Below are 24,084 nucleotides of genomic sequence, written 5' to 3'. Positions count from 1 at the left end.
TCTAAAGGATTTGCTTTCGTCTAAAGCGGTCCTAGCAAAATATGCAAGTTTTTATTGCCGATGAGAAGCAGCGTTGCCAACCGTACGGTAATTACATGTACACTTGCCAACTTTAAAGTAAACAATTCCGGGAGATTTCTTTACATCCTTCAAACCTTTTAAATTAAAATGTTCTAGAAGAGTTTACAGGATTGATTGATTTGGTTTATTTTACTTCGCTCTTTGTGTCACTTTTGGCTAATTAGCGAAGATCGGGATGAGTGATGATATGATGAATGAGCACTCACAAACATCCATGCTCAGGCCGGGATTCGAACCCAGGGCCCATGGTGTCGTAGGGCGATGTGCTAACCACTCCGCCACGAGAAAGGCCAAGACTAAGATGGAGGGATAACGTTGAGATGGACCTAAATAAAATCTGTAAGGCTGGAAAAGATTATTTTGATCAAGCCCAGGATATGGACAGATGGAAGGCCTGTGTTGCTGCAGCCACAAACCTTCGGGTTTGGGAAGGCTAGAGAGTTAGTTAGTACATATAAATGCCCGATTTATTGCCGCACCCTATATTTCTAACCTGCGTAGCAGGAGAAGCACAACAACGATTTATATTATTGTCTTTTTTTTTAATATCAAACGTAAAATGTGTTTCTTGAATGAAAGTTATTTAAGCATTCAAGTTATGCTGTGGGAAGGGAGAGGGGATATACGCCCCTTGTCCCGCTTTGGTTCAGTTATTGTTAATAACTATGGTAACCATGCAGTATTTAAAAGTCAGTAATACACATAGAAATATAAAGAAGGAACAATTAATAATTACTACATTTATATTTTTATAAAATTTTAATTGTAGTGTAAACAGTAATACAACAGTAATAACAAAAATATTTTGATTATGCTTCTTATTGCACAAGAATAATGCGGTTCTTTTTTGGTTAAAAGCGAATAGGCTATACAATGTCTTACAAAGAAATACGTATAAATGTGTGTAGAAATAATACCTTTATGTTGATTAAATATTCAACAATAATTGCGAAATCATTTTTTTGTTCTAAATGAGTTTAATAAAATGCATATTTCTAACATCTTGCTGTTTGTCCTTTGTTGAAGTACTTCTACATTTCCCATCAAATTTTTCTCTGCCTTAGAAAATACATAGGGTGTTCTGGAAAAAGCGCTTAAGTCAAAAGATGAAATTTTACAGCAGATAGTTATTTATGCTTATTCTCTTAACAGAAAACATTATAGACATGATATAAATGTTGGGTTGTCACTGTTAAGAATCTTTACACATGCCCAATATAAAATTACACTTTAATATTTTCTTTAATTGATCTAATGTGACTTTTAGAAGAACGCAATAAAAATCGTAGTTTGTGACTTATGTGCTTTTTCCCGAACACCCTAGATATTTTAACAGAAATATTGAAGGTAGTACAGATATGGATAAGTCACTAAACACAATGAAATAAATGCCCGCATACATGTGGTCAGAAATATGTACAGGGTGTTCTAGAAGTTCCTGAACCCATACATTCTATATATATGATATACAGGGTTAGTCAAAATTATGTTAACATTATTGGATTGGTTTCTCCCATTTAATTGTTAACATAATTTTGACTAACCCTGTATAATCCAGGGATTCCAATAACGAAAATCGAAATCATTCCCCAGCAACCTAATATCGATCAATTTTCATCACGATCACAGCAGGATACATGCAAGAAGGGGTACAGGAACATCTCGGACACTCTGTATTAATGGTTAGGAATTGTTGTCTCTAAACAGAATTGCAATGGTCACCCATAACATTGTTGGAAACTGCAACAAATATAAAGTTTTTCCTTTAGCTTACAGATGACGTCAAAAGTGGTCTAGATGGAATATCTCTCCCTCAACGCGGATTTTAATAAAATATATTGGCAACAAATGCACCATTACATTTAGCGTTGTAATTATGTTGGGCAGACAAAATGCCATTTGTTCTGTTCGCTACATATCAGGTCTGTATTCTAACCTGAAATCATTCCTAAATGCATTGTATCCATTAAAAAAAATAAAGAAGAATGTTGATTGTTCTGAACAAAATCTATTTTTTTTTCTCCTCTGGACTTTGATTACACTAGGATAAAAATAAGGTAGTGCTACAACTGTATTAAGCATTGCCATTGGCTGGTAGCTTCTTGGGGTAGTAATAATCTGTGATGGTTAGATTAGCCTCGTTGGGTTTGGTTCTCTTAGAAGAAGACGACTACGAAAAAGCAATACCGACCTAAAAATAAATTGGTTAAATATTCTCCAAGGATACGATAATGAACACGAAAGTTAAAGAAAACGAAATTGGAAAACTAATAATAATATTTTAAAATAATAGCGGTAATTATCTTAAACTTGCACCGAACATCCAGAACAATGACGCCACACTTTCGTACCTGAAGTGCATGGAACAATGAAAACAAAGAATTGTACTTCCTCTGTAAATGTGTGTAGTTATTTTGATCTTAAGGCTCAAATCCAAGTGATTTATTGGCGTAAGATAACATCACAATGAAATGGCGCCAGAAGCCATTGTAAGGATGTAAGACGGTAACAATTGGTCGCTGTAAGCTAAAGGCTATGGTGTTCTTTTGTGGGGCTCAGTGTGCAAGTTGTGGCCGGTTTCATCGTAGAGCTTTATGAACCATTTACACGAGGCCAATTGTGAAGACATTTAAACTAAGCCAAACCAATGGCTACTGGCGCCGAAAACTTTGAAACCATTCTAATTTAGTGGAGTGGCTTGAGACAATGGCTGGAGACATTCCATTCACATGGATTGGCTCTATTCACACGATATCAATGTTGGATTGGCTTAGTGGAATGTCTTCGTAATTGGCCTCGTGTAAATGGTCCATTATGAAGCTTAGTGGAATGAAGATTTGGATAAGTGAGTTCTTACTCTCACTGTTTTTAAGCAATGAGTAAGTAAACTGTGTATTTTCCACATGTAATGGAACGGTATGAAAAAATTACTATACTCTGTCCGAGATATCTTTGGTAAGGCCACTCATAGCGGCAGAGAAGGGTGGGTAATCGAGTGGGTAGATCAAATCAGTACATGCTGTTGGAAGGCTGGTAACCACAGTTGCTTCCCCCTCCACGAAATCCCGTTCATATCACGGGTTTATTGGTGGAGCCGTCTCGCGTCACTGCTTGCGCAGAGATTTGTTTTCGTTCTCCTGCTCCATAGATAGATCGGACAGAGCGTAGCTTTTGTATTATGTAAACGAAGAAGTTGCACAGTTTGATACAGTTCACCATAAACCTATAGCTGTCTTCAAAAGGAACCCACAAGTATGCATAGTAGAGAGACACGTGGTCAGAAAGTTCAAGTTTTCTCAAGCTCTGTTGCGATCGGTCCTGGCAACACTCACTGTCTTCAGAGCCCGCTCTGGGAGCTTCTCGTCCTCCTCCAGTTCTCGAAGCCCGGCCACCAGTGACGTGAACGCTGCGTTGTAGTCGAGACCCACCTCGTTGTGAATGTAGTCTTCTCTGTCGTCCACGTATTTGTCCCTCCTATCTGGGCCCCCCACGATGGCCCCTGTCAAGACGTGGGGGTTGGGCCCCTCCTGACGTAACATCTCCCAGTCGCAAACGTCAGGAAGCGAGGGGCACGAGCTGGGAGATAAATAGTAACAATAACAATATTTTATATTAAAGCAGGCGTGTTGCTGACTTTTAGGCCAATCTTTAACAACCAACCCTAGTCAATAATTGAGAGAGAGGAAAGCAGAATACGTGAGGGAGAATAATGCACAGATTATAAAAAGAGAAGTGACAATAAATACAACCACAGAGAAATTTACGGGAAAGAGAAAGAACACTATGAATTAATAAGTAGCATATAATAATGATCGTCAATGATAGAAAAAAATAACAATAATTCAGGCGCCAACCCCCTTTTCTCAGTAGGTAACTATTTTTGTTTCAATTACGTAACAAGAAAGCCATGCATCCAACTAAGATAAGCTATGAAATGTGATATTAAAACAATTTAATAATACAAGATTGGATTAAAAGTAAATTAATTCTTACACCATGAGTGGCTTTCCTAAATTAGGCTCAACAGGTAACAGCATATATATATCTATTCCAATATATGGCCAACTCTACAATATCACTGCAGATTTTAAAATTTGACTAGCAACAGTGCAACAATGTATAATGTATGTTTATTATTCTGATTTGATGATACATGTGATACAGAAAACACATAAATAGTGAAAAAAATACATTTAAGAAAAGGTAAGGGAAATTTCCGTAAGCAAACTCGATTTTTAAAGACAATTCTGAACCAAATTTAGAAACAGGCGCCATCTACTCCTGATGATGATAATTGTGAGAATAACAAAGAGGAAGCCAAATAATGATCTCTTGATAGTGTGATACCAGCTTCATGATCAGTAAACATTGTTCCGTGTTTTGATATTCGCAATGGCAAATTCTGGATCCAATTCTTGGCCAAGGAAGAATAAATCTTTCTCTTACCATCTATTGCATATCGTTAGTGTGTGTTATATCATTGAAATAACAGTCAAACTCACTTATTGCTCTAGAAGACTTCTTCTCAAACTTGTTGCAAAATCAGACAAACATTTTCATTAAACTAGAATTTGAAAGATATAGAAATTTTATTTTTGTCAGTTTGTTTATTACCGTGTTGACAAGCTTTGATTTCAGTTACTCTGAGGTAATTGCCCAAAGCGCCATCTTCGTGAATGCCTTTTACTTCAACCTCGATGGCATTCCATTAATATCGTTCACATTCCAAATTAAATTGTAGATCTACTCCCTGATTGGTGGTAAAGAAATCACAGGCGAACTTCGCCAATGAATAAAGAATTTCTACACAGATAAACGTAATAGGTAGATACTGAACTCAGGTAGCAAACCATCTTCGCGATGATTTACTGTCCGCAAGAAGTTCTGCCTAGTCACCACTGGCACATTCTTTACTTCACCTCTAGACCAAAGCATTTTACAAGAGATCAAGAGATGGCGCTGCTAAATTTCAAACCCAGATATCTGTGTTTCAACCCACTGCCGAATCGTGACGTCACAAGAGCAAGTTTCCCAGATGTGTGGACATTCCGCAGCAGGTCAACGAAAGAATCCCCTTTCCGCTCACTCCAGGGGCCCCATGCACCCTATTACATTTATCTGTGGTTTCCCATTCTAATTCGGTGCACCAAATGGACACAGAATACACATTGTCACTGGTTTAACAGAGAGAGTAAGAACAGACATATTACCTGGCTGAATGGTGAGGTCTCTCTGGAGGATTGTGACCAAACCCAATCATGAAGCTCCTCCCAGTATCCCCCAGGATGTAGTTCACCTGCTGCACGGCGAAGTCTCTGTACTCGACTGGGTTGTCCATTAAATCTGCCAACTGAACAAGATTCATGTAGTTAAGATTTCAACAGGAAAAGAATCATCAATATTACTGTCTCTGCGTCTTAGAATTCTCTTTAATGAACTCTAAATTCCCACTTAGACAAAACAATAACTATTTTGCTGCACGTAGACAAGCTTGGAACTTATTTTAATGAAAGGAAGAGCACTCTTAGCTAATTTAAATAAGCACACAAGCGTGCAACTTATTATACTGAAAGGAATAGTAATTTTGATTAATTGTGATAAGCAGGCAATGTTGTAACTTATCCACGAGAATAGGAGCAACATATTATATTGGCACTAGTAGAGTTATATTCAGTCAGTCTCTCTATAATCTATATATATATATATACATGTGTGTATGTGTGTGTCTGTCTGTACAATCACCCTTTTAATAATTTCCAATTATACACAAAGCTTTTTTCCAAAAAAAAGAAATTACCATGTTTTAATGCGATTGTATGAATCTATAACTTCGTACCTCACCAATAGCTTGAAACCTAGTTTCAAAGTCTCTCCACCTCGAATAACTTTTGTGGGAAACTTGTTTTTAATTTTGGTTAACAGTTTTTTCAAATGAGACCCCTCCCCCCTCCAAAAAAAACCTGATCTCTTTTGCATGTTTAAATTCGTACGAATTCGTTGTTGCTTGAGCATTCGAACTCGATGCTCCATGCCAAGAAAGGTTTTACTGCATTTTTTTAAAATCGAAGTGCCTTAACAACAATTGTTTACTCGAGCCCCTTTTCCACTTACAATTTTCAAATTACCCTCAGGTCTTTTTTCTAAAGCAGTAGTTGTCAAGTCGATGGCTGACAAGCGTCCTTGGCTTTCATTTAGTGGGACGCTAAAGCCTTTGATGAAGTGATTGATTGATTGATTGATTTACAGATTTTTGTGCTTAGGCAGGTATTGCCATTTTGCACCCTTGTAAGTATACAGTGAAAATCCCCTTATATGAAACACTTACCCAGATTATTTTTTAAAAAAGGGAAGTTAAAAGACCCCCCCTGTGAAATGTTAAAAATTCAGGTTGCAAAGGTACCTGCAAAGGACAAGACATTAGAATAGGTATTATACTGGTCGTGGGTCCAGACGCCAGAGCATCGTAAGTCTGCACGAATGTAATGTGTGGAAGAGAGTTGCAGGAAGAAAGGAAGATCCAAGAGTGAAAAGTTACACAAAGAGAGAGAGTGAGAGAAAGAAAGAAAGAAAGGGGGAGGGACGGAAAGCGGGAGGGAGGTAGAGAGAGAGAGAGAGAGAGAGAGAGAGATACAGAGGCAGATATACCCTGTCCGATCTATCTCTAGAGCAAGTGAACGAAAACAAGCTTCTGCGCAAGTAGGGACGCGAAACGGGCTCCACCAATAAACACGTGAGATGGAACTCTATTGCGTGAAGAGTGGGGGGAGCTACTGCAGCTATCAGCCTTCACAGCAGCGTGTACTGCCTCGCACTGCCTACTTGATTAAACTGGATTAAACTGGCAGAATTAAACTGGAACAAATTTTTAGGGAGTAGAATTAAACTGGGTCTAATTTTGAGGGGACAGAATCAAACTGGAACTAATTTTGAGGGGGTAGAATTAAACTGGGTCTAATTTTGAGGGGACAGAATCAAACTGGGTCTAATTTTGAGGGGACAGAATCAAACTGGGTCTAATTTTGAGGGGACAGAATCAAACTGGGTCTAATTTTAAAGGGACAGAATCAAACTTTGATTAATTTTGAGGGAGATGAATTAAACTGGGCCTAATTTCGAGGGGTCAGAATTAAACTTCGGCCTAATTTTAAGGGGGCAGAATTAAACTGGGACTAATTTTGAGGGGGTAGAATTAAACTGGGTCTAATTTTGAGGGGACAGAATCAAACTGGGACTAATTTTGAGGGGACAGAATCAAACTGGGACTAACTTTGAGGGGGCAGATTTAAACTGAGCCTAAATTTTTTGGGGGGCAGAATCAAATTTGGCCCAAATTTTGAGGGGACAGAATTAAACTGTGCCTAATTTTGAGGGGAACAGAATTAAACTTGGGGTTCAATTTTGAGGGGGTAGAATCATACCTGGGACTTAACTTTGGGGGATGAGACTCGAAAAGTTATTCATCCCATAAAACAGCGTATATGATTATCTGCTAAATAACTGTGACTGTTCTGAAATTACAATATTACTCTTTATTACTTTTCTCCCCTAACTTGTAAATTTTAATAAACCCGAAAATTTGTTGGGGGGGGCAGCAATTGCCTTCCCCTTCCCCCCGCTAAGTTACGCCTATGGTTACCACAACACCCCCGGGGAGGACAGATCATTCTATCCATGTTGAAAAAATTGGCGTGTTAAGATTCTGGAGACTCATTGAAACCGTTAAACAATTTTTGAACGCCCATTCGAAAACCTTTGACCAGTCCAAAAAACATTTCCCACAAAAGTCGCTTGAAATTGAGAGACCTCTGAAACGAGGTTTCACCTTAATCCCTTCACCTCTTGACACTATTGAGCTACACCCTAGCGAGGCAGCATATAGCTATACACACAAAAAACAACCATTTAACTCATCTCTTTCGTTTTCGTGACGTGGCGTTCATAGTTTGTGCTATTTCGAAACTATTGGTATTTTAAAGTAATTAGAAACTCACTTTATATAAATATTTATAAAATTAAAACAAATCGTGACCATTTAGAACTTAGACAATGACAGAATGTTGAAAATTACCACAAGATGGCTGTACATTCAGAGTCGACATTCATAAAGATGTTTTTCTCACCTCGTAACAGATGAAAGCGACATTGGCTGCGTATCTTAAGGTTCCCGTTTCGATTCCCAGATACAGCAAACCCTTTGGCGTTCTGGTTTGGTTGAAGATCATGTGATCACAGAACCTGCTAGCTGCCTCGACATACTTTGGGTCGAATGTCATCTGACTCAACAGCACCTGTGGAAGAGAAACAAGGGAATTAGCACGTCAATTAATAGTGTTTAAATTAGTATTTGAAGAGTTAGTTGTTTTATGCATCTGGATTACAGTTGTTTCTTCAAAAATTTTGAAAAGTAATTCCGTTACAGTTACCGTTACTTTAAAAAAACGGTTACGGATGTATTACGAATATTTCTGGAAATGGTGCAATTGTCTATGGAAAGAAATTTACTATAAAATTGGGTCCTCTAGGTGGCGTAGTGGTAACGTCGTCGACATGAAATCAAGATCTCCCGGATTCGTTATCCGGTGGAGGCACATAATGGTTCGATTGATTGATTGATTGATTTGGTGTTCTAAGTCCACTTTATGCACAGAAAGGATAATCGGGACTGGTCCTACAGTTTAAAGTGGGATCCGAACCACTATGTGCATCTATCGACATAGTGGTTCGAATTCCACTTGAAACTGTATGTACAGTCCCGTTCAGTCTATCTGTGCATAAAGCGGCCTTTAAACAACAGCTCAAGAAATTTACATTGCCAGAAGTAAATTGCGACATGTTTCGAGAGAATACCTTTCTTTCTTGTCTTCAGGTAAATAGTAAAAAGATAAACAATGAATCATGTCAGGTTAAGATTGTCATTAATACATTAATAGAGTCATATAGGTTGTTCCGTATAGAACGCCGAATTAGAAAATTAAATAAAAATAGGGAAAATATCATGAAAATTGTTATATTTCACATATCTGAAAGCAGTAACATCTCCCATTTATGTATGAAAGGCAATGTCAGACATTTGTCCACTCCTACTGAGTCTGCATGCATCTATACGCTCCACAAAATTATTGATAAACCTCTCGCAGATGTCTGTACCGATGCCTCCAATCAGCCGTATGATTTCCGCCTTCAGTTCCAAAAGGGTTCGTGGTTTGTTGGCGTACACCTGTGATTTCACAAACCCCCATAAGAAGAAATCACAGGGTGTAAGATCACACTTTCACACGTTGCACTTTCACCTCTTTGGTAAAATGTCTTCACAATGAGAACACGTTTCTAAATCGTAAAATGTTGCATATCGTAACCACAACAAACGAGTCAAAACAATTGAGGCTACATTAATCGGTATGACAACAGATACCAACATTGGTAAGAAATGTCTGCCAACCTCGAAACAAAAAACAATAGTACTCGATTCAAATTCGGCGTCCTATATGGAACACCCTATATTTCCAATAACACAACGTTTATATGGTATTCTTTATTCCAGAAGACGAAGTGTCTCCTTTGAATCTTGTTACAAGGATGCTGGTTATACCACTATACGTACCTGTATTCCAGCTTCCTTATCATCCCAGGAGAATTCGGAAGACCTTTTGGACAGCCTGAAGATCTTGTACAGCTGCTCCGCGTCGTTCAAATACTGAGAGTTGAAAGTCGCTCGGTACAACCATAAGTTGGCCCACGTGATCTCGTCCAAGTAGCCAGAAGACCTATTGGAAACACGTAACATGTTCAAGAACGCATAGATATAACTCGGAACATATAATCATATTTGAATCTGTGTTTACCAGGCTATGAGGTCATTCTTCTGATTCCGCCACACTTTCTATCTCTTAAGGGATATATATATATATTTATCAAAAGTTACTATTTGAAAGTTATCATTTCTCGGACGTTCGTGTCAAATGTGACGTATCAAAAGAGGCATAGGCATAACTTGGTGGGGGCAAGGGGGGCGCTTACCTCCCCCCCCAAATTTTCAGATTTATTAAAAATTACAAGTTAGGGGATCTGAGGAGCAAAGTAATAAAGAGTAATATTTGTGATTTCGCAAATGTCACAGTTGTTTAACAAATAATCATGGACGCTGTTTTTTATTATTGGATGGAAAACTTTTCGAATCTCTTCCCCAAACTTAAGCCCAGGTTTATTTCTATCCCTCTCAAAATTAGGCCCCAAGTCTGATTCTGTCCCCTCAAAATTAGGCCCAGTTTGATTCTACCCCCTCAAAATTAGGCCCAGTTTGATTCTGCCCCCTCAAAATTAGGCCCAGTCTAATTCTGCCCCTCAAAATTAGTCCCAACTTTAATTCTACACCCTCAAAATTACGCTGTTCGATTCTGCTCCCTCAAAATTAGGCCCAGTTTGATTCTGCCCCCTCAAAATTAGGCCCCAAATCTGATTCTACTCCCACAAAATTAGGCTCATGTTTAATTCTACCCACTCAAAATTAGGCCCAGTCTGATTCTGAACCTCAAAATTAGTCCCAAGTTTAATTCTACCCCCTCAAAATAACGCTGTTCGATTCTGCTTCCTCAAAATAAGGCCCCGTTTGATTCTGCCTCCTCAAAATTAGGCCCCAAATCTGATTCTGCCTCCTCAAAATTAGGCCCAGTTTGATTCTGTTCCCTCAAAATTAGGCCCAGTTTGATTCTGCCCCCTCAAAATTAGGCCCCAAATCTGATTCTATCCCCTCGAAATTAGGTTCTTGTTTAATTCTACCCACTCAAAATTAGGCCCAGTCTGATTCTGAACCTCAAAATTAGTCCCAAGTTTAATTCTACCCCCTCAAAATAACGCTGTTCGATTCTGCTTCCTCAAAATAAGGCCCCGTTTGATTCTGCCTCCTCAAAATTAGGCCCCAAATCTGATTCTGCCTCCTCAAAATTAGGCCCAGTTTGATTCTGCCCCTCAAAATTAGGCCCAGTTTGATTCTGCCCCCTCAAAATTAGGCCCAGTCTAATTCTGCCCCTCAAAATTAGGCCCAAGTTTAATTCTACCCCCTCAAAATTACGCTGTTCGATTCTGCTCCCTCAAAATTAGGCCCAGTTTGATTCTGCCCCCTCAAAATTAGGCCCCAAATCTGATTCTACCCTATCAAAATGAGGCTCATGTTTAATTCTACCCACTCAAAATTAGGCCCAGTCTGATTCTGCCCCTCAAAATTAGTCCCAAGTTTAATTCTACCTCCTCGAAATTACGCTGTTCGATTCTGCTCCCTCAAAATTAGGCCCAAGTTTAAATCTACCCCCTCAAAATTAGGCCCAGTTTGATTCTGCCTCCTCAAAATTAGGCCCAGTTTGATTCTGTCCCTCAAAATTAGTCTAAGTTTAATTCTACCCCCTCAAAATAACGCTGTTCGATCGTGCTCCCTCAAAATTAGGCCCAGTTTGATTTTGCCCCCTCAAAATTAGGTCCCAAATCTGATTCTATCTCTCAAAATTAGGCTCATGTTTAATCTTACCCTGTCAAAATTAGGCCCAGTCTGATTCTGCCCCTCAAAATTAGTCCCAAGTTTAATTCTACCCCCTCAAAATAACGCTGTTCGATTCTGCTCCCTCAAAATTAGGCCCAATTTGATTTTGCCCCCTCAAAATTAGGTCGCAAATCTGATTCTACCCCCTCAAAATTAAGCTCATGTTTAATCCTACCCACTCAAAATTAGGCCCAGTCTGATTCTGCCCTCAAAATAAGTCCCAAGTTTAATTCTACACCCTCAAAATTACGCTGTTCGATTCTGCACCTTCAAAATTAGGTCCCAAGTTATGCCCATGAAAAGAGGAACTTTGGAAGTAGAAACAGTATTAGTAGTGCGGTCTTCAAAGTATCCAAGTTTTTCACTTTTAGTGTTATTGTATTTTTAAAGTCATTAGCATCATATAAACTAACAGTTCACAAACGCAATATCAAGAAGAAAAGAAAATATTAACTTGCAGTATTGTATCCCCTACGTTTAAATGCAATCATTAAAATACGGTTTTCCAATTTTTATTAATAGTTCTCTATTGTAATATGCCCTATTTATGCTATGATTATATCATAATCAGTATTCTATTATCAACAGAGTTAGTTTTTTTTGCCTTAACTTTATACGAAACTTATCGTATGCTCTCTGAAAATCTTGGGACTACACCACTGTCTGTACACTTACACACAGGTACGTATCTATCCCTTCCAAAATTTTCCCCTGAGCACGCTCTTGACGCAAGATGTCTTCACCATAACACCCAAATATCCGAAGTGTGCATCCTGCGCAGCAAATAAGAGAGTGTTCATATGTACCTGTAGTTCTTCGCAAGAGGACTGGCGTCGTGATACAGTCCCTGACTGCTGACTGAAAACTCCTGAAGCTGCCTAGCGTGGCGAAGACAAAGAGCCTTATACTCATGGTCCGTCTTACTGAACACAACCGACGCTGCGGCTAGGGCAGCAGCTACCTCGGCAGCCAGATCTGAACCTGAGAAGAAAAATTAAAAGATTACACCAAGGTCAGGGAATAACACTCGAGAAGTAACAACTTTTCAGCAAGTTCACATACTGCACTGTAAAAATTGCAACTCCTTTAAAGTTTGCCAAATTAAATACTTAATAAAACGGTAAGTATCGATTTAAATGATAAATGGAATCGTAAATACGAAGGGCAGTTTCCTAAAGTGTAGGGAGAATCAAAAAGTGGGGTATAGTGAGAGACATGCCACGTCATGTTTATAGTTAATCTAAGTAGAAGTGTTTTAGCCGAGAGGCAGAAGTAAGAAAAATAAAAGATGCGACAGAAATAAAAAATGAAGAGGCAGAGTGAGTGAGTGAACAAGAGAGAGAGAGAGAATGAGTGTCAAATAAATAGGAGGAAAAGAAGCGAGAGAAAGAAGAGAGAGAGAGAGAGTGTGTGTGTATTTAGCTAGTAAGAGAAAGGGATGAAATTAAATGTGAAGATAGAGGCTAAGGAAAGAAGACAGAGAGAGACATAGGGGGAAGGAGAGAGAAGAAAATAAAGAAATAAAGCCAGAGAGAGAAAAAATGAACAAAGTAGAAGAGAAACTGACACAAAGACAATTAAAATGGTTCGGACATGTAGTAAGAATGGAAGAAGATAGAAAAGCGAAACAATGGAAGCTAGAACAGAGGGAAGGAGAACAAGAGATAGACCCGGAACATTCGAAAAAGGAATAGAAGAAATAGGACAAAAGAAAGGAAAGGAATAAGAGAAATTAAGAGGAAAGGCAAAGGAAAGGGAGAGATTGAAGGAGTGGATAGAGGGAAAAGATGAAAATGAAGAAGAAGATAAAGAGAGGCGAGGAGAAAAGGAAGATAATAGGTTGTAGAGAGATAAATATACAAGCAATGAAAGAAAATAAGTTAGAGAGACAACAATATAGAAGAGGAATAAAATAGGAGGAAACAAAGAAAAGAGCTAGGTAGAGAAAGAGCGGGAAAAGATAGCAAGAGAAAAGCTAGATAGACAGAGAGGAAGGAGTAAAGAAAATAATCTAGTGAGAGAAGGAGAAGGAGGAGAAAGAGGAAACAGAAAACAAGAGAGAAGTATTATTAGAAGTAATTAACACGAGAGGGAATAAGGGATGGAGAAATAGATTCTAAACTTACGAAGACAGGCGAGAATTTAATAAGGAAACGAAAAGCACTAAAGGCATTCAAATAAAATTAGGAAGAAAACTTAATGTCGGAAAATATGTCACTATTTAAGTCAAAGCTGATAACAAGAACTTGAACTAAACAGTTGAAAATAGCTTAATATTAAATAAAAGCATCAAGACTTAGTTCTCTGTTCCCTGAAGACAAGTTTTTTTTATTGCATTTATTGAAATTAACTTTTTAATCATAATTTCCAAATTACTGCCTCGTTTCATTAAACGCACTTGATTTTGACAGAATAAGCTTAAGAGCCATCTGTTGTTTCATCTGTGAACATATTTCATGAATGGTTAATTTCGGATGTAGGTTTATATAAACAAGAAAAAGCCATAACACGAAGAACGGTTTTGGAGACACATAATGGTTAGGATCCCACTTTAAACTGTAGGTTCAGTCCCGATTAGCCTTACTGTGCATAAAGTGGACTTAAAACACCAGATCGACGAAGAACGGTTTGTACCTAACAATGTCAAAATATTTTAATTACAGACACCTCTGAAGTTATAAGTACCTGGTTTCTGATCCGTAATCTTGAAGGAAGGTCTTTTGAAGTCGATGTCCTCGGGACGTCCCCAAAACTTGTCATTCTCATAACTTGGGTCCCCTACCTGAGCATATAGTTCTTGTGGGGCCACGTGACACTTGATGAGATAGTCTGTGGCCCATTTGAGAGCTTCTCGTGCCCTGTCCAATTCACCTGTCAGGATAAATGAGAAAGAAAGCATTGTACCAAGAAGTAAGTTACCATCAAAAATCAAGATCATAAATAACCATTATATGGCTTGACAGTTTCATGATAGTTTATTCATATATCTCTCCGTATAAAGAAGTATTAATTCAGTTTCAAGTTGAAGGGTATATATATGTATTACTTTTGTTCATAAGAATATAACTGCAATGTACCTAGGTAAGTAGAAAGCAAAATGCACTTAATGGATCTATCAGGCGCCATCTTTGAATGTACAGTTGGTTGGTAATGATGGTAATTTTTGTAATTATAATTAATAATTTCTCCTACGGTAGGGGTAAACTATACCGCGTTTGGTAGAACCTGTCCCGCTTCCCGCGCTAGGGAGCGCTCAACAGTTTCCGTGCTGGGGAAAGTCAAAGCTAGGCAGCCAATTAAAATACGCAACGTCGCAACAGCGTCTACGTAAACGCCTCTCTTCTGGCTTTCATTCGCTCCTCGCTGCCCAGCAGACGATTTTTTCCTCGTTTCTCATTGACACCGAAACTGTTGAGCGCTCCCTAGCGCGGGAAGCGGGACAGGTTCTACCAAACGCGGTATAGGGTTAAGAAAAAAGGAGAGTTCTGCATAGTGGACCAGAGGGAGACTGAGTACATCAATGTAGTGCCATTTGTTAACTTTGTTAAATACTAATATGATATTCGTGAAGTGGCTCACCAACCTTACTACAGTTTTATCACATTATTGTATATAGAATAACGATTCCAAACATGTATTTCTTTTATTTGTGAAGATGTGGTGTTTGTAGAAGTGAAGGGTATACGGCGGTGTAAGACTTACAGATATCCTCTGGTTAACCTTACCCAATAGCGTATGACTTCTGCTTCAGTGCGTATACATTCTACGTTCCATTCCTGTAGCTTTTATGCTAATTGCAATCATTAAAATGCTATTTCATAATTGTTTATTTTGAGAGCTGATTTGCTAAACCTCTTTTAAGCCAAGTACGTGTATCATCATTATTCTAGCATCAATTACATATTTTCTAGAAGTTAAATGATTTCAGCCACATGGAAACATATTTCAAAGTTAATCGCAACATGACACCTGATAACATGTAATTTTGGGATTACAGCTGTGGTTATTGTTATAGATGACGTCGTTCCCTAAAGTGACATACGTCAATAATTGGGTTCACTAAAGCGATATAGTAGCTACTGTTAAGTCACACCTGTAACATTGAATTAATTGGCCTAGCAAGAGCAAATTTTGTGAAAATTATTTAAATACCGCCACCATGGGCGCTCGCAGGGGGTTGCAGGGGTGGCATCCCCCCCCCCCGAGATTTCTGGAAAGAGTTAATGTAATTCGAATGGTGAAAATGTAGCGATCTTTTATAACAAAAAAATGTTGTTTTCTGTGACTTGCAGGAAGTAAGTTACAGCAACTATTATTCTTCTTATTATTTCAAATAGGGTTACATTTAGGCTTACAGTCTATTTTACACTGATTATCTAACAGCTTTTTGTCCTAAATGAATTAATGTTAAGTATACAGTTATACAGTTATGCAAATTGTATATACAGGGTGATTCCAAATTCCTATTACACACTCCTAGGGGTTGTAGAGAGGACTTAGTAGATCAAGTTTTGATAAGGAAACCATGTCCGAAAACGTATCCTTTTGGTACTATACAGATGACAAGATCACATAATTTCACATCTCCCACCCTGAAAACAGACGTTACGCAGCTGTAACATTAGGTCCAGCTTCGCCGTAAATTTACAATATGTCGGTGTTCTCGCCAAACGTGTATTCAACCATACAGTACTGTTTTCCGAAACGACTGAACAGCAACTGACGTGAAGGTCGAAGCACACCGGATTGTAAACAGAGGACGTTGGAAGCAGCACACGAGACATCAGGTGACTGAAGACTTCGACCTCCGTCAATGTGGGTTGCCTACCGTGAAGCGGGAGATGTGAAATTACTTATGTAATCTTCTCATCTGTGTAATACCAAAACGGTACGTTTCCGGACATGGATTCCTAAGTCCCCTCTACAACCCCTACAAGTGTATAATAGGAATTCTGAATCCCCCTGTAGATGTACAGAATATGGAAATTACAAATGTATATGATTTAAAAATAACATAAGTAGTATTAGTGGTAGTAGTATTAATAGCAATATAATAATAATGACAAAAATAAGAACAATCATAGCAGTAATAATAACTATTATTATTATTATTATTAATAAGAATAATAAAAGTTTCTGTGACTCTGCCCCCCTGAGAAAAAATCCTGCGGGCAAAGTTGACCACCACACTCGACTCGCAACCAACAGCCCTTTGAAAATTCTTCATGTGTCATTTAGAGGTTTAGTACGCGTATTTCGATGAAATCCGGCAGTGGCTGAGGTCACACAGAAGGCCTGTCTGTTGTTATTATGTAGCGGAGCTGTTGGGTAAAGCCTATTTAAAATGATAGACGGGGGTAATAGTAATAAGTGGATTTCAATGAACTGGTCTGCATCCATTTAACAGGAATATGTATATTGCTATTGACTTCATTGCGGATGGTACAGACAGAGATAACCAGATTCTTTTCTGCTGGACCCGCAAAAACTGTATCTTCAGTCGCACCAGGCAGGGGTGTCCATCTCCCCCAAGGCCAGTGCCGCATCTGCCCCACAAATCATGACATGCGTCCCCCCAAAATAGTCATCCCCCCCAAATCATATCACTCGCACCCTCAAACCATATCGTAATCCGCGAAAAGTATTTAATTACGACAGCGTGTTTACCGAAAGTAAATTTTTTATTTGCTTTACTGAACACTATACTTAATCTGCCCCTCCTCCCTAAACAGGGGGCCCATCACTCAAGACCACCCCATAAATCGCTCATCATATCGAGAATATCGCTTGTCTTGTAATGCAGCTATAATATAAAAACTTCACATTCACCTCATTAAAGCCCCAGACACGCATCCTAGCAAAAGAAGAATGCGAGCGAAGCGAGCAAGAAAATTTTTACATCCATTTCTCTGCAGGCTTTCAAGAATATTAATTTAATAGGATGCCAATACTTTCTTGGTATTTTCTAGCTTCTCCTTTGGCACGTTCAGGGTCGAAAACGTGTGGATACCATATCGCTAAATACAGTCTCCAAAATTGAATATTCAAACTCTCTATCCTCCACTACAGAAATCAGTTGACACTGTCCCCCCAAAATTTAATTCAGTACCCCCCGCAAGAACCCACACGTCAATTAAGGCCTAGTATATAAAAGTTGGATATATCTCCTCCCCACCTCGATAATACCCTTAAATCCTTTCTTTTGTTCATCTAATGGATTAAATATGGTGCATTTAAGGTGTAAAATCTTTACATATATTTTGAAAAAAAGATATACTCGTAAATGTTGAATTTTATATTATTTGAAAAGAAGAAATTCCTCCAAAAAATTTCGATGGAGCAACCCCCCTCCCCTGTGGGCACCCCTGGCAGCAGGTTATCTCCATGTTTGTTTGTAATTTAATTCCTTATTTAAACAGATGTGTCGGTTTAGGAATGGATGGCCTAGTTGTACCTTTCACGAGAAAACAAAGTGTTCTTGTGATAGACATTGTTACACAGCTTATACCGTGCGTTCGTTTTGACTCCTGACCAGCACACTATAAGTTTAAGTCTACATGCGTTGTCTACACGTAATCTACACGTAGATTACATTGGGTTTAGTTTACATAGACTACGTAGACAATGTAAAGTGCATTTAAATTAATTTTCATGAAAGTGAAGTAACATTTTCGACTATATTAGTTCCCAACGAACTGACAAGAATCCTATTTGCAACAAAATTTCTCTTCTCTCCTATCATCAACTATGGAAGAAGATAAATAGTATGCACAAAATACAACAGATGACAGTCATGAGGAAAAATTAGTCTCTTTCCTATAAAACACTAGAATATTTCCTGTGTTAGGTTTTTCCTAGGTGAGAAACTGTTCGAATTTGGAAGGAAGAGCGTGAAAAGTTCTCCTCGCACATCAGCAACTGATAAGCAATATAATTTTGTTTTACTTCCACTACGCTCTTTGCTAAGTTTTCATCTTTCGCCATGTTGTTTACATAGATTACGTCATCTGCGTGTATAAAATAGTCTACGTGTAGAATGTAGACTATCGTGTTTTACGCGTAAACACACATCACTGCTCCTGGCCAGTACACTGTAAGTTTACGTCTACATGCTTTGTCTACACGTAATCTACGCGTACATTACATTGGGTTATAGTTTGCATAGACAATCTAAAGTACATTAAAATTACTTTTCAAGGCTTTCATTAAAGGAAAGTGACATTTTAAACTTTTGTTCCTAACGAACTGACAAGAATGCTATTTACAACAAAATTTATCTTCTCTTCTCTCATCAACTATGGAAGAAGATAAATAGTATGCAAGATAAACAACAGATGGCAGTCGTGAGGCAAAAGTAGTATTTTCCGCACAAATCAGTACAATATTTCCTACTTTAAGTATTTTCCTAGGTGAGAAATTGTTTAAAATTGCAAGGAAGTGTATGAAAGTTTCTTCTCACGCATTAGCAACTGATAGGCAGTGTAATTTTGTTTTACTTGTACAGCGCCTTTTGCTAAGTAAGGTTTACATGTATTACGTCATCTACGTGTTTAAAATAGTCTACGTGTAGAATGTAGACTATCGTTGTTTACGCGTAGATGCACATCACTGCTCCTGGCCGAGATAGCCAGATTGATCAAACTATGCCGGGAATGTGAATGCAGTTGGCCATCACTTTAAACAACTCTTATAACACAGGTTAGTACTTGTTATGCTATATTAATATTAATTGTCTGCATGCTAAATATATGTGCGTAATAATAAGCGGGACATTACTGGTCACGGGACGAAAATGCCGGCAACTGCGCTGTGCCTCGCAGTTCTGCAGTCACGGCCAGGAGTCAACACGAAAGTACTGTACTTGGAACCATGGAATTGATTTGTACATTGATGTATTGCACTTCGGAAAATTCCTCCTCTATTCTGAGTCAAGGGTAAATTGATTCATGTCCTGTTTTAAGTCCACTTTATGTGCAGTAAGTATAATCGGAACTGGACCTACAGTTTAAAGTGGGATCCGAACCACTGTGTGCCTCCACAGGGTATCGAACTCGGGACCCTTCGTTTACAAGGCGACGACGCTACCACTGCGCCATTGGGGAGGCCTTTAGTCAAGGGTTAAAAACGAAATGATGTAAGGTTTTGGTGACTTTCCTCTAATAATTCCGAGTGTATTTTGTGGTTAAATACTTTTATTTGTCAACTGATTTCTGTGACTTTCTGTCACTAGTCACAGAATTCTCTTTATTGGTTAACGTTCAGTGCATTTTATGAGTCCAAGAATGACCAACATGTTCCTATTCTTTAGCCATACATGTGTTTCTTGATTTCTGGTTGTGTCACTAGATGTCGCTCGAATATATGTTAATCTCTTTATCTTTTTGTTTGATAGTTTTGAAAAAATATTGATACACATTATAGGCCCGTGAAAGAATAATTTTATGTTCTATATGTATTTATTTGCATCATTTTGGTAATTGATAAAAAACACAATTTGACTGTCGACATTCTGCATTTTCTATATGTCCATGCATAACATAGTCAGATAAAGTACAGAATGGCATCGTGATCGTGCATACGGATATGATAGCTATCAAAATGTTTCATTGATTGATTGATTTAGTTTATTTTACTTCGCGTTTTGTGCCTCTTGGCTAATTTGCGAAGATGGGGATGAGTGATGAAATGGTGAAATTGATGAATGGACATTCACAAACAACCAAGCCCGACCGGGATTCGAACCCGGGACCCTTGGCGTCGCAGCGCGATGTGCTAACCACTCTGCCACAGGGTCGGGCAATAGCTATCATCACTTACGGTATTTATCAATTACTAAAATCATGCAAATAAATATATAAAACATAAAATTATTCTTTTTAACCGTTATCTATATCTACACGATTCAGTCGTTAGGGCGTCTGACTACCATGCGAGAGACGCGGGGTCGATCCACCTCAAAATATGAACCCTTGACAATGGGTTTAGCTGTGGAAAAAGTGGATTGATAAAATTGTCGATAATTTCAATCGATTTTTTACACAGCTAAACCGTTGTCAAGTGTTCGGTTTCGATACCCGGTGGGGGCAGATAGTAGGTCCACTACAAATTAGCATGCAATATTAATTGGACATTATCCATTGTCTAGTGTTTTAAACTTACTCATTCTAACACTACTATAGCACCTCTTCTCTCGTTTTCAGGTGAACCTTATTTTGAGGTGGATCGAACCAAGGTCTCTCGCATGGTAGTCAGACTCCCTAACGTCTGAATCATGTATAGATATCAGTTGAAATCTCCTGTCCGTCAATCCGCATACTAAAACAGGATAACAAGTGTAAATAATGAATTTGAATAAGACGTGAATACGATATTAAGGTATTATTACATCTAATCTACGTACCTGCGAGTTCATATCCATTTTCGTGTGTGATAATGCCCCACGCTAGCATTGTGGCGGCTGCAGCCATAGGAAAGTTATATTTCACGTAGCCTCCATCTGGGAAATATAAGAATAATAGAAGTATTTATACATATTTCCAAGTATATTTAGAGAGATGACAAAGTTATGCACCAAAAATTGTAGTCTTCTGGTAAGGAATAGAAGCTCCAAACTGTGAACTATAAAACATCAGCTCGGTGAATGAAAATGGTGCGGGTGCGTGCATGATTGAAAATATCGTGACAAAAAAGCCGCAGACTGTTTAAGCAGACAAAACTAAAAACTAAGAAATATCGAAAAAATAGAAAAATAAGCAAAAACAATGATTTGCAACGGTGCACCGAAGGAGGAGCTTACAAATCTTTACAGAGAATTGAACTGGATTTAAGTCCCGTGTGTAGTGTGTGAATAACAGGCTGACATGCGAGTTCTTTCTGAAAATCGTCACCCCTTATATCCAATCATCTTTTTGTTGTTGTTGTTGAGTTGGTGTTTTAAACCCACTTTATGCACAGTAAGGCTAATTGGGACTCGACCTACAGTTTAAAGTTGGATCCGAAGCACCGTGTGCTTCAATCGGGTATCGAATCTGGAACCCCTTGATTACAAGGCGACGACGATACCACTACGCCGTCCAGAAGGCACTGCCAATCATCATATATAGGCTATATCTAATATATAAAAATGGATGTATGTGTGTGTGGGTGTGTGTGTATGTTTGTTCCGGCATAACTCTCGAATGCCTGGAGCGATTTCAACCAAACTTGGTACGCGTATCACTTGCAATATGGAAAGAAATACTGTGGGGGTAAGACACCCGTGGGGGTGGGGAGGGGGTGACATGTAAAAATAATCGAAAACGACCGATATTAGTGTGGAATCCATAGTTATCGGGGTCTCTAAGATGAATAGTGACACTCCCAATGCCGTTCAACTTCAAGACACCCCTGGTACCCTTACGGAGGGGCTGGCAAGGGGGGTGACATGTAAAAATAATCGAAAACGACTGATATTATTGTGGAATCCATAGTTTTCCGGGTCGCTAATATGAATAGTGATACTCCCAATCCCGTTCAACTCCAAGATACCCCTGGCACCCCTACGGAGGGGGTGAGAAGGGGGTGACAAGTAAAAATAATAAAAAACAACTGATATTATTGTGGAATCCATAGTTTTAGGGGTCGCCAAGATGAATACTGACACTCCCAATCCCGTTCAACTCAAAGTTCATTTCACAGTATAGTAACGACACACATTATTTTCCTGTCTAATAGAAGATTGGGATAAACAAATACCCGGGCAACACCGGGCAATCAGATAGTGTGTATATAAACACATGGTGTAAGCCCAGACCCGTAGACAAAATTTAATTTCGGGGGGGGGCTCATTCCTTATCAGCAGATGCGTTGCCAGAAATATTTGTAAAGGGAGTAGGCCATTGATAAAACTTGATTAGTAGAAATAATAAAAATAAACCAAATTTAATGCAAATTTATTGTTATTATTATTATAATTATATAAATGGAGGGAGTTTGGTACTCGATCCACCGTACGAGTGACATTATTTCTCTTACATTTTGTACAGTTAGTGTACTCAAACTCATAGTTATTCTATTTTATTAACTTTTCCACATTCCATTAAAGAAAAATACTATAAGTTAGGGGTAAATTTTACTCCTAAAGTTTATATTGTGTGACCTCTTACAAAGAAAACTATAAATTTTGGGAGCCGTGCATCCATTTATTCCTTGGATTAAATTTGTAGAATATAAAAATACAAACTGGTTGTTCTATTGTGCACTAAACGTGTCTCGATCTAATGTTTAATCTTGCTAGGAAGTAAAATTAATTACCACTATACACTATTTAAAATAAATATTTGTAGCATTTCGGGGGGGGCTTAAGCCCCCTTAGCCCTCCCCCTGGCTACGTGCCTGTGTATGCTCTACAACAGAGTCTATGAGTAAAGTAACGAAAGTAAATGTAGCTGAGTTACTTTACAGTTACTTTCTGCTGGAAAGTTTCTTACAAACCAATTAATCACAGTCAGTGACATTTCATGTAGTTATATTATTACTGGGGTGTAAGTGGTGAACTTATGGCAAGACACACAAACGTCGAACTCACTTCCACGTAGTGTATACAGGTGATTGCAGTCTTGCAGGCTAACGAGGCTTTGTGCTGAGTGTCGCTTTATAGCCTGAGCTTTTAAATAGGTAAGGATATTTCATTCCTCAAAGACAAGTATGTTCGATAAGCCCGCTGTAGACAAAAGCATTTCCTTTAACATATTTGCTACCGTAAATGCTATGTAAATGCTTCCAAAAATCTAATACCATATATACATGGAAGCATTTCGTGTAACATTTCGGTTACCTTTTGCGATTACAGTGTATAATACATACAGCACGAATGGCACGTCGAGTTACACGGTGTTCACAATTGAAACAACTAAAACATTCTGCCATACGTGTACATTAAACGTTGTAAAGTATGTATTTAACCAGTGCAATTGTTTTGTACCAAATAACGTTTTATAGGTAATGTTATTCCTCTCGGTTGAATAGTTATCGTGTTTTCAAAATGTGAAGTGATGCATTGTTTACATCTCACGCGGCCGCCATTACAGCTGCACTCGTGACCTAGAGGTCGCTTCTGATTGGTTATGTTACGCAGGGTGAAGATTGGGAAGGATCTTAATCTACAAACTTACCCCCCACAAATATTTATAAATTATACGATATACATATTTATGTAAGAATAAATTATTAAATAATTAATTAAAAATACATTATTATTAATAATAACCCACAGCGCTCCAGCCCTTGAAGGGCCTTGGCTTACCTACCGACTGCTGGTCTCCCTCCCACACTGTTCCGCCGTCACCTGTTATAGCGTGGAGGTCTCAGACCAGTGTTGGGGTGAGAGTGATCAGCCCGACGAACCCCCAGCCGTTATTGTAGGTCTTGTTGACCAGGTTACGCTCACTCACTCGGAGCTTCCCAATTTCCACACGATGGTGGGTTGCCACCGG

The 24,084-nt window shown here is 38.5% G+C and overlaps 1 protein-coding gene across 2 annotated transcripts in view; it reads right to left on the bottom strand.

Annotated features, from left to right (window-relative positions):
- Positions 1-830: 830 nt before the first annotated feature.
- Positions 831-24,084, bottom strand: part of LOC146002498 (uncharacterized) — a 52,745-nt gene continuing 29,491 nt past the window's right edge. Inside the window, exons 5-11 of one of the 2 annotated variants that reach the window (XM_083140381.1) lie at positions 21,012-21,107; positions 14,297-14,482; positions 12,418-12,592; positions 9,683-9,845; positions 8,202-8,369; positions 5,292-5,431; positions 831-3,657 (exon numbers count right to left, since the gene is read on the bottom strand). In XM_083140381.1, coding sequence (XP_082996507.1) covers positions 3,378-3,657; positions 5,292-5,431; positions 8,202-8,369; positions 9,683-9,845; positions 12,418-12,592; positions 14,297-14,482; positions 21,012-21,107 — 1,208 coding nt within the window. In that variant the 3' untranslated portion in view covers positions 831-3,377. The remainder of the gene's footprint in view (positions 3,658-5,291; positions 5,432-8,201; positions 8,370-9,682; positions 9,846-12,417; positions 12,593-14,296; positions 14,483-21,011; positions 21,108-24,084) is intronic. The other variant, XM_083140380.1, reaches the window with a different exon arrangement.

The sequence above is a fragment of the Lepisma saccharinum genome, chromosome 18 (genome assembly GCF_977018435.1).
Source record: "Lepisma saccharinum chromosome 18, izLepSacc3.1, whole genome shotgun sequence".
NCBI classification, from domain to species: Eukaryota; Metazoa; Arthropoda; class Insecta; order Zygentoma; family Lepismatidae; genus Lepisma; species Lepisma saccharinum.
Note: the sequence above shows the minus strand (reverse complement) of the source record. Positions and strands in the feature narration are given on the sequence as shown.